Source organism: Abramis brama (genome assembly GCF_963993115.1).
Source record: "Abramis brama genome assembly, chromosome: 24".
Lineage (NCBI taxonomy): Eukaryota > Metazoa > Chordata > Actinopteri > Cypriniformes > Leuciscidae > Abramis > Abramis brama.
The window spans coordinates 26,250,207-26,263,642 of record NC_139986.1 but is presented as its reverse complement, the minus strand read 5'-3'; the positions used below and the strand labels follow the sequence as shown (position 1 = coordinate 26,263,642).

General features: G+C 40.6%; 1 protein-coding gene across 3 annotated transcripts; it reads left to right on the top strand.

Annotated features, from left to right (window-relative positions):
- Positions 1-3,900: 3,900 nt before the first annotated feature.
- lrrc4bb (leucine rich repeat containing 4Bb) lies at positions 3,901-11,583 on the top strand. Of its 3 annotated transcripts, none has more exons than XM_084102995.1 (5): positions 3,901-4,224; positions 4,332-4,402; positions 6,722-6,852; positions 6,993-7,263; positions 7,652-11,583. In XM_084102995.1, the coding sequence occupies exons 4-5, from the start codon at positions 7,021-7,023 to the stop codon at positions 9,572-9,574; spliced, it is 2,166 nt and encodes a 721-aa protein (XP_083959121.1). In that variant the 5' UTR covers positions 3,901-4,224; positions 4,332-4,402; positions 6,722-6,852; positions 6,993-7,020; the 3' UTR covers positions 9,575-11,583. The 3 variants fall into 3 exon arrangements, with proteins under 3 accessions (XP_083959121.1, XP_083959123.1, XP_083959122.1); XM_084102997.1 differs by having other exon boundaries at positions 3,929-4,224; positions 6,722-6,845; XM_084102996.1 differs by having other exon boundaries at positions 3,929-4,224; positions 6,722-6,861.
- Positions 11,584-13,436: the final 1,853 nt, after the last annotated feature.

Sequence of the window (13,436 nt, the reverse complement as noted above, 5' to 3'; positions counted from 1 at the left end):
CTGAATAAAAGTATTGAAATCTTTCAACAACAAAACAAATGACTGACCCCAAACTGTTAATTGAAAATGTTCATTCATAAAAGCACCAATTTATGTTTGTTTTTCTTAGCAAATAAATAAATCTGTAAACACAAAAAAATCCACAGAAGCATCTTTAGTTCGCTAACAGACTGTTTTTAATTGTGAATCGTTTATTAGTCTCTCGTGTAACAAGTTGGTGCCACTTTTTAATTTATTCAGGCCCAGAACTGTTCACAAACGCTCCCGTACTTCTGTGGATCATGTGTCTGGCCTTTACTACAGCCTAACAGTAATGGGAAAGTTTCGAGTTAGTAAACAGTGATAACGCCAAACCCTTGTAACGTACGGTTTTCGTTTGGATGCAAGCATTGAAATCTATAGCTAAATCCATTACATTACAATTAATAATTATTTCACAGTTACGTTCATGCATTTAAATTTCTTTCGAACCAGCACATTTAGATATATTATTTTCAGCTATTTTATTCTTGTGTACAATTTATTAGGATTTAGCAACTGAACTTGGATGCTGCGATATAATTTCACAACAATAATATCTTAAAGGTTTGTGTTAATTAAAGATTGAAAACAACAAGCTGTTGAGATTATATTGGTTAATAATATCAATATCATGCATATAAAGTGTCCAGTCCATATGTATCAGGCGATAGCGTCAGTATTAGTAACAGAAGCACATAGCGTTTCAGTGAGGCAGATACAGAGAACTCATTCACACACAAGCACAGTCCTCCACATGCACACACACTCACACACATGCATACATGAAAACCCTTAGTGGGAGGAAACGCACAATAATACATGCCATGAGATGTTGACGCACATATGCACTGGAAGAAAAATGAATGACTGAGGATCATATGACATTGTGAGGGCAGAAACCTAGCGCACGACAGCTGCGTTAAAGACATCAGCCAAACTGATGACACAGCTCGAGTTTCAGCTCAAACCAGAGCGAGTGATATAGACGCCGCAAAACGGGGGAGTTGTTTATTGTTTGTTTGTTTATATTTGTGTGTGCGTGCGTCTGTGCGTGTTGTACGGAACGGAGTGAGGTGAGGGAAGGCAGAATATCCACTGCACCACTGTGTGACTGGATTCTTAATGGGAGGGGGGATGGAGAGAGAGAGAGAGAGAGAGAGAGAGAGAGAGAGAGGTAGGTAGATGGCTTATCATTAAGTCATAATACATACTGGAGGACACAAGTGTGTGGGACGCAGACAGAGTTCAACACAGAACCACAGGAGAGCTCAAACAGGGCCGCTAATGTGAACTAACTACCTCAAGCATGTTCAACATGGAGGCCGAGCTCCATTACCATTACGCCCGCTAGAGCTGGTCAAGACGCCCTGCTTATTCATTTATTCCTTTACTGGGAGAATCAGCTTTGCTAGCGGCCATCAGCATTTACCAGGAGCTGTAAAAATAGCCTAATAAAAATGCAACCTTTTTTGGTCACACTTTGGTTTAGGGTCCAATCCTCACTAAATAATTAACTATGACTTTTGCCTCAGTAAACTTCTAATCACTGCGTATTAATAGTGTGGTAGATTTGTCCCTAAACCTAACAATCTGGGGCGTCTCCAATCGACACCCAATTGATCTTATTAACTGGGGCCGTCTCAAAATCGACACCAATACCTTTATCTGGGAATCGACACCCAATACCTTTATACTCTAGCTCTTGCGTCTTCAGTCGACGACTGGCCGAGTCTTACTCTAACTAACTTGCTTCCCTAAACTAGCTCACTTCCTAAACTAGCTTCCTGCGCAGGAATAATCGACAAACAGACTTCAGCAAATGTCCTTTAAATGCTTTAATCATGGCCGGGAGATCTTCCCGAGACGTTCTCAGGGAATCTCTCCCAAGAAGCAAGGCCGGAGAATCTCAGACAAATTCCATTGAGAATCCCACCAGAAAACACAAATACAACAGTTTTTATAGAATCGAGACAACAAATAAGATTATAGTGACTAACATGTCACCTTCAATATTATTGGTTCAACTGGTTCAAAAGCCCCAACCTTTTCCCTCTGTCACTGGCACACGCAAACTCTGATTTTGTGATTACTTATCACAAGGTTTGAGAACTAGTCATCTGTCTAGTTTCACTTCCCCTATTTGTTATTTATACAATCAAAGTCACAATTTTTCCCCAAAGAGTTTGGAAACATTTAAAAGCATATGAATGTCGTTCCTGCAAGAAAAACAAATGTTAGTTGATTAATTAAAAAATCCATCACAATAGTTAGTAAGGTAGTTGTTAAGTTTACGTATTGAGTAGGATTAAGAGATGTAGAATATGGTCATGCAGAATATGTGCTAATAAACAGCCAATATCCTAGTAGCATGCTAATAAGCAACCGGTTAATAGTGAGAATTGGACCCTGAACTAAAGTGTTCCAATTTTTTTCAAGCAGAAATTGCATGGTGACCAATTATGAGATAAAATTGAGTTTGCATAGCTAAGCATCAGCGTAAATGTATGTTTTAGGCCCATCTGTGAATTCATCTGATGCGTTTTGCACACTAAAGAACTGCTTTCCTGGTTATATTTTAGAAATAACTTGAACAAATATTGTGCTCTTAAAAATGAAGGTTCTTTATTGGCAATGATGGTTCCACTGAGTCTTTCCACTGCATTAAAAAAAAGAAAATCTGTTTTTATCCACAGGCAGGACCTTCATGTTCCAAACGCTGAAGCTGAAACTAGAAGAACTTGAATGTCTTGTTGCTTCATGGTTATCATCTCTTGAATACATTTAGTGCGAGTTATCTGTTATATCAACCCTCAACAATGGTGACAATTAACAAATATACATTTAGTAAATATATATACACACCTCAAGTTACAATTTAACCATCATTCAGATAAGAGCTTTTCAAGTCATGGATCAGTATGAGGCGCCAAGTGTGACCTGATTGATTTTGTGGATGAAATTAATTTGTATTTCATGCCAAAACGCTGTTACTGTATACTTTACTGCACAAGAAAGAAAAGAAAAAAACATTTTGTGAACAAAATAATCATTCCGTGAATATGATGATTAATTCACCCGCATACACAAAACTAATTTAGTCCATTAAATAGCCAGGTCACCAGCAACGTCAAGGTCATGGGTTCGAGTCGCAGGGAATGCATGAAAAATACCTTGTAATGCAATGTAAGTGGCTCTGGATAAAAGCATCTGCCAAATGCATATATGTAATGTAAAATGCAATGTTCTGATAGGGTTGCAGACAGCAATGTAAAAGCAATTCTAACTGCGAAAGTAAATATATAATCATGCATATGAAGAGAAAACACTTGCCATGCATCCAATCAAACTGTATTTTGGTACAGAGTTAGGTAGAGTCACATTTGATGTCAAAGTTTTGTGACAGCTTCGCCCTCAAAAACATGCACAAAACTACACAAGGTACAAGAAAATATGACCCAGATGACATTAAATAATGAACTCGCTGTGAGCAAAAACCAACAAAATCCAAAAGGCATTTTTAAACCAATATAGTCAGCTTTCCTATCTGTTTAGTCAATATCATGTTAATGATTTTGCGTATTTTGGGGCTTATGCAGTTCAAGGTAATACTAACACATTTCAATGTTTTATTTCCTTTTGTAAGATGCAAACATTTTTGCAGGGTGAACTCTGAAGCAAAAGCAGCTCAGAACCAAAACAGCTTTTCCATTTTAGATTTGTGTTTAAGTTGTAGTAGTAGGCTAGGCATGATCACAATCTCAGTCCTCCCTGCAGATGAAACAGTGTGTGTGTATGCATGGATGTATGGAAACAGGCTAGAGCAGGTGTGTTTTGTGCATGTCTCAGTGGTCGCTGTATTCAGGACCGTGGCTACGGACTTTGCGTAAGATGTTGCGCTGGGTGCAGCATCAGTCCCTGTGTACGGCCACGACGCGCGCGAGCTGCCTGCATACACTCACAAAAATGCGCCAGTAGGTTTGTACGCCTCGTACCCCGGATAATCAAATTACATTCGATTTTTACACTTTACAGCGAGCGATTGCGTCGTTTTTCTCTCTCCCAGCGGTGGTATGATCTGTTAACTATATATTCACCGTGTCCGCGCGCACTGACGCGCTCCGGATCTGTGAGAGACACCGAATCAACGGGAGGAAAAATCATTAGAAGAAGATTCGTCGAGTCGGCGCGAGGAGAAAGGAAAAGGTACAGTGTGCATTTGATTAGATGAATGTTCTCAAATGCTGTGGAACTGATCAATAGGTTTGGTTATAATTCATGCTGTGGGATTGACGGGAATTGGTTTGATTTAGGTTTCCTCGTGTCCAACATGATTCATTAGAAGAGGATCCGGAGGATGTGATGGATGCATGAGAGGAGAACGGTAAGATCTTTCATTCAGAATTCGTTTTGTTTATTTATTTAGCTAGTCAGTTTATTTACTTAAATATTTATTCATAGCAACGAATCTGGCCGTTGGAATTGTGATGATTTCGCAGTTGGCAGTTGTGTTAATGATGGCTTGGCTTGATTTGCATTTTTCTTTCTCATTATCCGTGAATTACACAGACACCCGTGTGCCATTTTGTTGCGCGTCTTCGAGTGAGCGCGCGCGCGTGTCGGGGCCTCACTTGTGTATTTCACGCGCGTACGGCGGTCTCCGTTAAGACGCCGCAGTCACTAACGCATTCAGATGCACCGATTTACTCACATAAGAGCATCAGACCCACTGCGGTCTGTGGCATGGTGGAGATCACTGCATCTGATGCCTTATGAAGGTTAATTAATAATCAATAATGGCTTATGAAATAGATGTTTAATCCATGCATTTGACTCGTTTTTTGGCCTGTGGCTGGTTTTAACGAAGCCGTAGTGCAAACAGAGCGCCGCCACCCAACCGGATTCCGACATCCAGCATCTGCAAATCAATTTAGCGTTGTCATGGTTACAGTGAAGCTGCACCACCGCACCTGTGACACACACACACACACACACACACACACACACAGTAAAGATGCGCCTGTGTGTGATGATGGACAAAGATGTTAGAGCCATATTAGAACAAAACGTTGAATTAAAATCGTATTTTGCAAGACTATTAATTTGAAATATTTCTGATGTAAGACAGTGTGTGTGTTTGCATGCACAATCTTGCTTTATAATTAAGAAACGCGCTCTGTTATCAGTTAAAGGTCGTAAACTTTTGAAACAAACCCGACTGGCATTAGTTTCCCATTACCTCGATTTTGCTCTGCATGTAGGCTAAATGCGCTTACCGGTGCTTTGGCGGCTTATTCACTGTGCGCATGTGTTCTGCGCATGCCTGCTTTGATGTCAAAATGGATTAATAAAAGTGATAATTTCAGATGTAACGCAAACATGTTTTTCTTGTGCCTTGGGTTTGTAGGATGATTTTTGATCGTTTTTAATGAGTGCATGATCTTACACTGATTGTGTCTCTAATAAATGTGTGAGTTCATGTAACCGCCTTGAAACGTGTTGTTTTATTAGGTAAATGTCACAAATAGTTTAAAGTGAAAAAAAAGAAGAAGATTGGAACACCTGCATTTTTGCACCTGCAATTCCTCTTGTAAACCTTTTGTGGTGTCCAAATATTTTCTTTCTTTTTCTGTGTCTATTGGTTTCCATTTTGATGTCAGTAATTTCATATAAACATGGTGGTGTCGAGCTCGGACTTTTGGTTTAGAGTTCATTTCTAGCCAATCTTACACCTTAAAGCTAAAAGACTTAAAGACTGGTCTGGTTTATGAACTTTTTTTTTTATAGAATCGTGAGTAGAATTCAGAAAAAACAACAACATTTGTTTAAATACAGGCAGCATTTACTAACATTCCTGCAGTCTGTTTATACAAACTAATCCTGCTGCTATTGCATTACTGTCATCCAACATTCGTCATTATTCTCTGTTTATTCATTGTAAACTTCAGTGTTCAGATATGAGAGTTGTTTACCTCTTGGTTTAAATATTGGCAGCATTTACTAACATTCTTGCAGTCTGTTTATACAAACTACAACGTTCGTCATTATTCTCTATTTATTCATTATAAACATCAGTGTTCAGACATGATAGTTGTTTACCTCTTGCTCGTATGCACAGTGGTTGCACACACACATTTCTTTGTACAGTTTGTATTAAATGTCTGTTTTCATTTACATAAGTAATAATGTGAATATTATATTATTGTATATTCTCATTATTCTACTTTTTATGTTTACAGAACCACACATCTATGCACATTTAATAAAGAATACTAATTTGCAAATATAATTTTAGAGCTAGACATTGTTCTGACCGGACAAACCTGTTGCCTTCAACCAGTCAAATTAAATATTAAACCTCAAATTTTTTTTCAGTCAAGGCCAGACCAATCCAAATCTGGAAGGTTGAAAAAGAAAGACTGTGTTATTGACTACAGCTGTGGCTGCTCAATGTTTATAAGTAATAAAAGAAAAAGAGGAAATAATTTGAAATTACAATTCTGCTTTGACTGGGCTAGAGGTCACAGTATTTAGTTGCACAGGTCACAGTTTTTAGTTGCTGATGTACTGACCCTAACACCCTTAGCTAAATGAAATACGATAAGCTGTACATATATGCAGTTTTTGACCTCCTTCGTCCTTTCTCTCTCTCTCTCTCTCTCTCTCTCTCTCGCGCGTTCCCCGTCCCGTGTTTTTCTTCCAGTAAGCAAGGCCAGTGCTGACTGTGATGATTGTGATGGCAAGCAGAAGACTCCCGTAGCAGCATCCAGTGCTGTTGACAACTGTGTGGATTACACTTTGATGCCACAAGATACCTGATTCCACAAGTTAATCGTAAAAAAAGTTAATTCTCTTTCTTGTTTTGTGGATGTTGTCATTCAAAATACACTTCCATATTTATTATTTATCATCAAATTAACATTTAAGAAGTTTTGAGGGTTTTTGGTGCTCACTATTTGCTTTGTTTTGTTCAGGAAAGGGGCAGGACATGATTCAGTTGCCATGCAGGCTGCTATCGTAACAGGCTTTTTCAGCCCCTCCCCCCTTATCTGGTTGGTCCAACTGTTGTTGTGGCCACACCTCCTTGGACCTCGATTGGCCGAAGCCAGTCCCGCCTGCCCCAATCCCTGCAGCTGTTCCAATCAAGCCAGTCGAGTGATCTGTACCAGAAAAGGCTTAAATGAAGTTCCACAGAGTATCTCGTCCAATACGCGATACCTCAACCTCCAGGAGAACTCCATACAGGTAACCTCCTTGATACCCTAAATATATACGTTTTCTTCATGAAAACTGCATGCCGAAATTAGCTAAAAATAAAAATTTTGGATTTCTTGCAGAGCCTTAGTGTTAAACATACTTGGTTAGTCTTTGTTTACAAGCTCTGTTAGTTAGACCTTCCAATGCAACAACCATCAGGCTGTAGATCAGTCATCTCCAATCACAGAGTGACAGATGGTCACGCATACGCACATACTGAAATAGAACAAAATATCAAAGATGCAACATTCGTGGGTTCTGCAGAACAGGCTAAACCTTAACAATATAGATTCAGACGATGCAGTAACCCCGTTCCAGAATGTGTCAGCTGTTATAACTAACTATATTCTCTTCCTCTCTTCTTCTTCTTCTGCAGTTGATCAGGTCAGACACCTTCAAGCACCTAAATCATCTGGAAATTTTACAGTTGTCTAAGAACCAGATTCGTCAGATAGATGTGGGAGCGTTCAATGGCCTTCCCAATCTCATCACCCTGGAGCTTTTTGACAACAGACTCCCACTGGTACCATCACAGGCGTTTGAGTACCTGAGCAAGCTGCGTGAACTCTGGCTAAGGAACAACCCCATAGAGACACTCCCAGCGTACGCCTTCCACCGCGTGCCGTCACTGCGACGGTTAGACCTCGGTGAGTTGCGCAAACTCAGTTTCATCTCGGAGGCCGCATTCGAAGGGTTGCTGAACCTACGTTTCCTGAATCTGGGCATGTGCGGGCTTAAGGACGTACCCAACTTGACGCCTCTCGTGCGGCTAGAGGAACTGGAGCTGTCAGGAAACCAGCTGGGCGTGGTGCGTCCTGGATCGTTCCAAGGCCTGGTGTCTCTACGCAAACTGTGGCTCATGCACTCTCGGATCTCTGTCATTGAGAGGAATGCCTTTGATGACCTCAAGAACCTGGAGGAGCTCAATCTGTCGCATAACTCTCTGCATTCATTGCCACATGATCTCTTCACTCCACTGCAGCAGTTAGAGCGTGTCCATCTGAACCACAACCCTTGGGTTTGCAACTGTGATGTTCTGTGGTTGAGCTGGTGGCTTAAAGAAACCGTACCTGATAACTCCACTTGTTGTGCCCGATGCCATGCCCCACCAGGTACTAAGGGCAGGTACATTGGTGACCTTGACCAGAGAGACTTCACCTGTTATGCACCTGTGATTGTGGAGCCACCAACGGACCTGAACGTGACCGAGGGAATGGCAGCGGAGCTAAAATGCCGCAGCGGGACATCCATGACTTCTGTTAATTGGTTGACCCCCAATGGGACCTTGATGACCCATGGAGCGTACAAGGTCCGGATCTCTGTCCTGCATGATGGAACCTTGAATTTCACCAACGTGACCATGCAAGACACCGGACCATACACCTGTATGGTCACCAACTCTGCTGGCAACACCACAGCAACTGCTGTGTTGAACGTCTCAGCTCCTGATCCAGGCAGTGGTTACAGCTACTTCACAACCGTCACTGTTGAAACCTTAGAGACGGGGCAAGAAGGGCACGAATCAGCTCGGCAGTTCGTCAACGAGACGATTATTAGCTTTCCAGGGCCGACAGCCACATCTGCATCAGCAGGTCCCACTGGTTCGATGCTGTCCTCCTTGTCACCGCGAGCTACGCGTGCACCCGATCGCCCATTCACAGTCTCCATCACAGACGTCGCCAACCTGTCGGGTCTTGAGGACGTAATGAAGACAACTAAGATCATCATAGGCTGCTTTGTGGCCATCACCTTCATGGCGGCCGTGATGCTGGTCGTCTTCTACAAGCTTCGCAAGCAGCACCAACTGCACAAACACCACGGCCCGGCGCGCGCCATTGAGATCATCAACGTCGAAGATGAGATTGGATCTGCGGGAACTAGTGGCATCACTGGAGGGAGCACTGTCCACACCGGAGCGGGAACTGGTGGAGGAAGCGGGCAGAGTCCAAGGATTCACGAACCTGAAATCATGACCCTGCCGAGCGTTGGGCAATCGGATCACCTGAACCACTACTACAAAGCGCACCACTTTAACAACAACGTGCTGGGCTTAAACATGACCACTGGAATGCTCAACAACAAACCCAATCTTTCCTCCCAAAATCAGGCTTCGACCATGAAAATAGGGACCGGTGACACCATCCCTGGCTCGACCTCACCTCCCCTGCCAATCCCCATCCCAATGGCGATGACTTTCCATGGAACTCTGAAAGGCCTTAGTCACGTTCCCAATATGCAGACTGAGCCGCTGTTGCTATCGAATGGCTCCAAGGAGAGCGTTCAGGAGACCCAGATCTGATTACTCACATACACATGCAGGAAGGGAAGTAGACTGGTTTTGACACCAGTGTGACTGTCAAGTCTTCGAGATTATGGAACTCCGTCCCTTTCCGATAGATTCTATGGAATATTCCGTTCAGTGAACAGAGAGACAGGGTTTTACTGATGTGGACATGGCGCTATTGAGTACATATGTGCCAAAGCAAGCGTCTTTTTTTGCAGTTCTTTTTGAGTTGTGTCCGCGTATAAAAAATATAGTCTATATTAAAGTAGTGTAATTACTTAAGTGTTGGTTTGCCACAGTCCAGCGACACAGAGTACACACACCGATGTACAGCAGCTAACAGACCTGTATAAAAGCATACACACATTTACACTCCCCGGAGGTTGACATCATTATTCATTGTACTCACCTCGGTAGGTAGTGTACCTGTGTGTGTGTGTGTGTGTGTGTATGTGTGTGTGTGTGTGTAAGGGACAGTATTAACTGAGACTGATTCAGAAATAAAGACTTAAACTGCTGTGATCCAGAATACATGCTCATGTTCACTCTGCTTCATGATGACATTCTGAATCTAGCACAAGTGAGGATCAGTTCATAAGCTCAGAAATCTGAACTCTAAAAGACACCAGTTTCAGGGTGACACACATCATACCTAGAGGAGAGGGCAGAGAGAAGAAGCCTTTCCCTGTGAACAATAAGAGTTACTTGGCTGCTGTCCTCAGCAAAGGTACCATAGTACCTACCAACAAGCCGCCATAGTGCAAACTCTCTGTGCATATCTACGTTTGAAGAGATCGTGAGTGTCATATGTTTGTCTTTTCGCCTGTCAGCGCTGAAATGAAGAGTAACAGCTGTGTGTAAGGGCTATTTCACTGGCATTGGGTGTTTTTGATGTGCGCAGAACGTATCTGGACTTAAAGCCAACATGAAGCGCCATTTAACTTCTGTAGTATTTCTATGTGAAACATGGATGCAGGGCGGGACTTGACTTTATCCATCGGGAATTGATTGGATCGTGAAAAGTGGGTGTACCAGAATGGAGCCAGGAGGGATTTGTGATTCTAGCCGAAATGGAAAGTCGTTTCAGAGGCGGAGCAGGTTACAGTTTGATAAAAAAAAAAATCTAGATTTTTTTTTTTTTTTTTTGGCTTGGTATAATGTGCACAGTTGAATCGTGCACAATAAGGCCAGGAATGTGTGTTAGGAAAGTAAATAGTGTCCATTTTGAGTTCATGTTGACTTTAAAATAAGCTGTATTAAAGCTTTGAAATATACTGGGATACGCAGCACAGGAGAATTTCATTGACTTGAAAATTTTAGATTTTTAACAGAGACAGAATGAAAGACATTGTGAAAATGTCCAGATTTTTCTGACGAAAGATTTTGCAATATGACATGTAATCTTATGTAAAGATTTTCAAGTATACTGTTTATAGACCAAATCAGTGGGTTTGGGTTCAAGGGGCTGGTTAAGGGTCAGGGTTCAGGGAATGGGAATACCGCTCTTTGGGCCACTTCAGATTAAACGTTAGCCATCCAGTTGGCGAAACTTGTATGCCTCACTTTCAGAGAGTATTTTCTTTGAAGAGATTTGTGGACTGACCAGTCCTTCGTGGGAGCCATACAACAACTGCTGACTACATAAAGCGATCTATTGATCAAGTTCCTCATTCTTGAATGGCTTTGAAGTTGTATAATAACAATGTGCAATGTGCCATTAACTGGAGTAGAGTACACATGCGTGTATTATTGTAATTGCTGCATTAAACTTTATTCGGTTTTTAATTTCCAATTCATCATCTTTTTATCAAACTGTTGTTGTTAAAACTGATTCATCCTTTTTCAAATGGTGGGAACTCTCATTAATCAAGCTGGACTTCATTTGACCAACTGGGCAATTGTTTTCTCCATCGACATTATTAATTTTTGTTCAAGTGCTATACATAGCTCAGCAACCTGAGGACATTATATCCCTCTCAAATGTCTCCCTGCTATTCTTCATAATGGAATTATAGGACAAACTATATTTTTTCTGTTTCTTTTATTGCTTCCCCTCTTTCTTCCTACAGTATGAAAGCTGATTGTGTTTGAATATCCAGTGGAGTTGCTTAGCAACAACATCATTGCCAGGAAATGCTCTTAAAAGCTTATTGTAGCACCTGACCCTCATCGGCTGATGCGGCACATAGGTAGAGCAGAATTACGTCAGTATCACATAAGCAAAAGGTTAGTTAATGTGAGGAACGTGTTCTCTGCCTCGCTTTGTGTCCTCGACGCCTGAAAACTGCACATTGAGCTGGGAAAGATATGAGATGATCTTATAAACACACATGCTGGCATGTTTGCATTGAACCCGGATCCAAGATTTGCATAACAGATTTGAACATTTTTTGCCTGTTGAATGGTATTGATTTTGGTGGAACGCATCTGTATAATTCCAAGCGCAATGATAAAGCAGTTACCACAATTGAACCTTGATTTGGCCAATTAGCCGTATTGGGTGAGAAAAATTCTAATTCTAGAGAGCATTTTTGGTGCGAGACGAGACATAGTCTGTACATTTTAAATACAAATATATATATATATCTGATCATTTTGGAGTTTTTTTTTTAAGAGTACACCAGCATATTGCTAACATACATCAACTACAAACAAGTGTAGTTGATACAGACAGGCGTTATAGCCAGCAAACCTCACCTTTAACCTTTCCATACCTCTATTTTATCATATAAACTTGTGACATGCAAAATGGCTAAGCCCTGACCTGACCCAGACAGCGTGTCAGAGTTCAGATGTGTGTTTCGTCCTGTAGCAGGTTGTTCTTCTCCTCTATGCATCCTCTCTGCGGTCAGAAAAATCACATTACCCTTACGGCTACTGAGAGACAATTCATCTAAACCTTTCCCCGTTTCAGAAAGCTGCTCTAAGCTGATTTCACTGGCTGTGAGATGAAGACACTGAGGCTGAGACCCGTGTTGCAGTGTATTTTAAGACGAGGCATGGAAGCTGTTTCTGAATCAGCGCAGAAAGATTGTATTATGAAGCAGTTTCATCACTGTAGACTCTCGATGTGGTGGGTCTTTCTCTCTCCGTCTCTCTCTATCACGTTCTCACACTGACCATGTGTTCATATATTTCCATGTATATAATCTAAAGATGTAAATATTCTCTATTTTTTGACTTACCATGAGCAGAACACGCGTTCTTCAGGATTTGAAACAGAACGAAGCTTTTTGGAAACTATCTGCATTTCTCTCTCCTTCTATTTATGGGTGAATCTCATGAAAACAGGTCAAATTTCACCACAGTATCAAATGAACAAAATGATATTGTGCATAGAGAAAAATAATGCTGTTTTTTTTTTTTGTTGCTTTGTGGCATTTGTAACTAATTTTCCTACTAATTATTATTGCTTATTATTATTAACATCTTGATATTTTGTTTGTAATTTCCAATTTTCTGTGTATGCTTTAATAAATCAAAATAATTTCTAAAAATTTAAATATATATTAGCAAAACATTTTGTACAAGTACTACAATCATACATTAAAAATACACACATATATTTCTTTTTTGCAATGTTGAGAATAATTATTATTCTCTGCTTTTTTTTCTGAGAAATTGTCCCAGAAAAAAAGAAAGAAAACAAATCTATTATGAAAAAAAAAAAAAAAAAAGGTTTTTATTCTCACTATTATTAAACAAAATAAAATACGATTTTGGGATGAAATATGACCCGAAACCAGTTCTTAGCAGGTTTTGTGAGATTCACTCATATATTTCTCTTATTCTGTCTTTAGAACAACAAACTCCTCAAGAAAAAAAAAAAACGAAAGAAAAAAAAACTTAGGATTAATCTTTTTTGCATTAAAAAAAA

Bases quoted from the DNA above. Each gene is read 5' to 3' on its own strand.
- lrrc4bb (XM_084102995.1), top strand. From the start codon at position 7,021: ATGCAGGCTGCTATCGTAACAGGCTTTTTCAGCCCCTCCCCCCTTATC. The intron at 7,264-7,651 runs GTAACCTCCTTG...CTTCTTCTGCAG, and splicing joins TCCAGGAGAACTCCATACAG to TTGATCAGGTCAGACACCTT.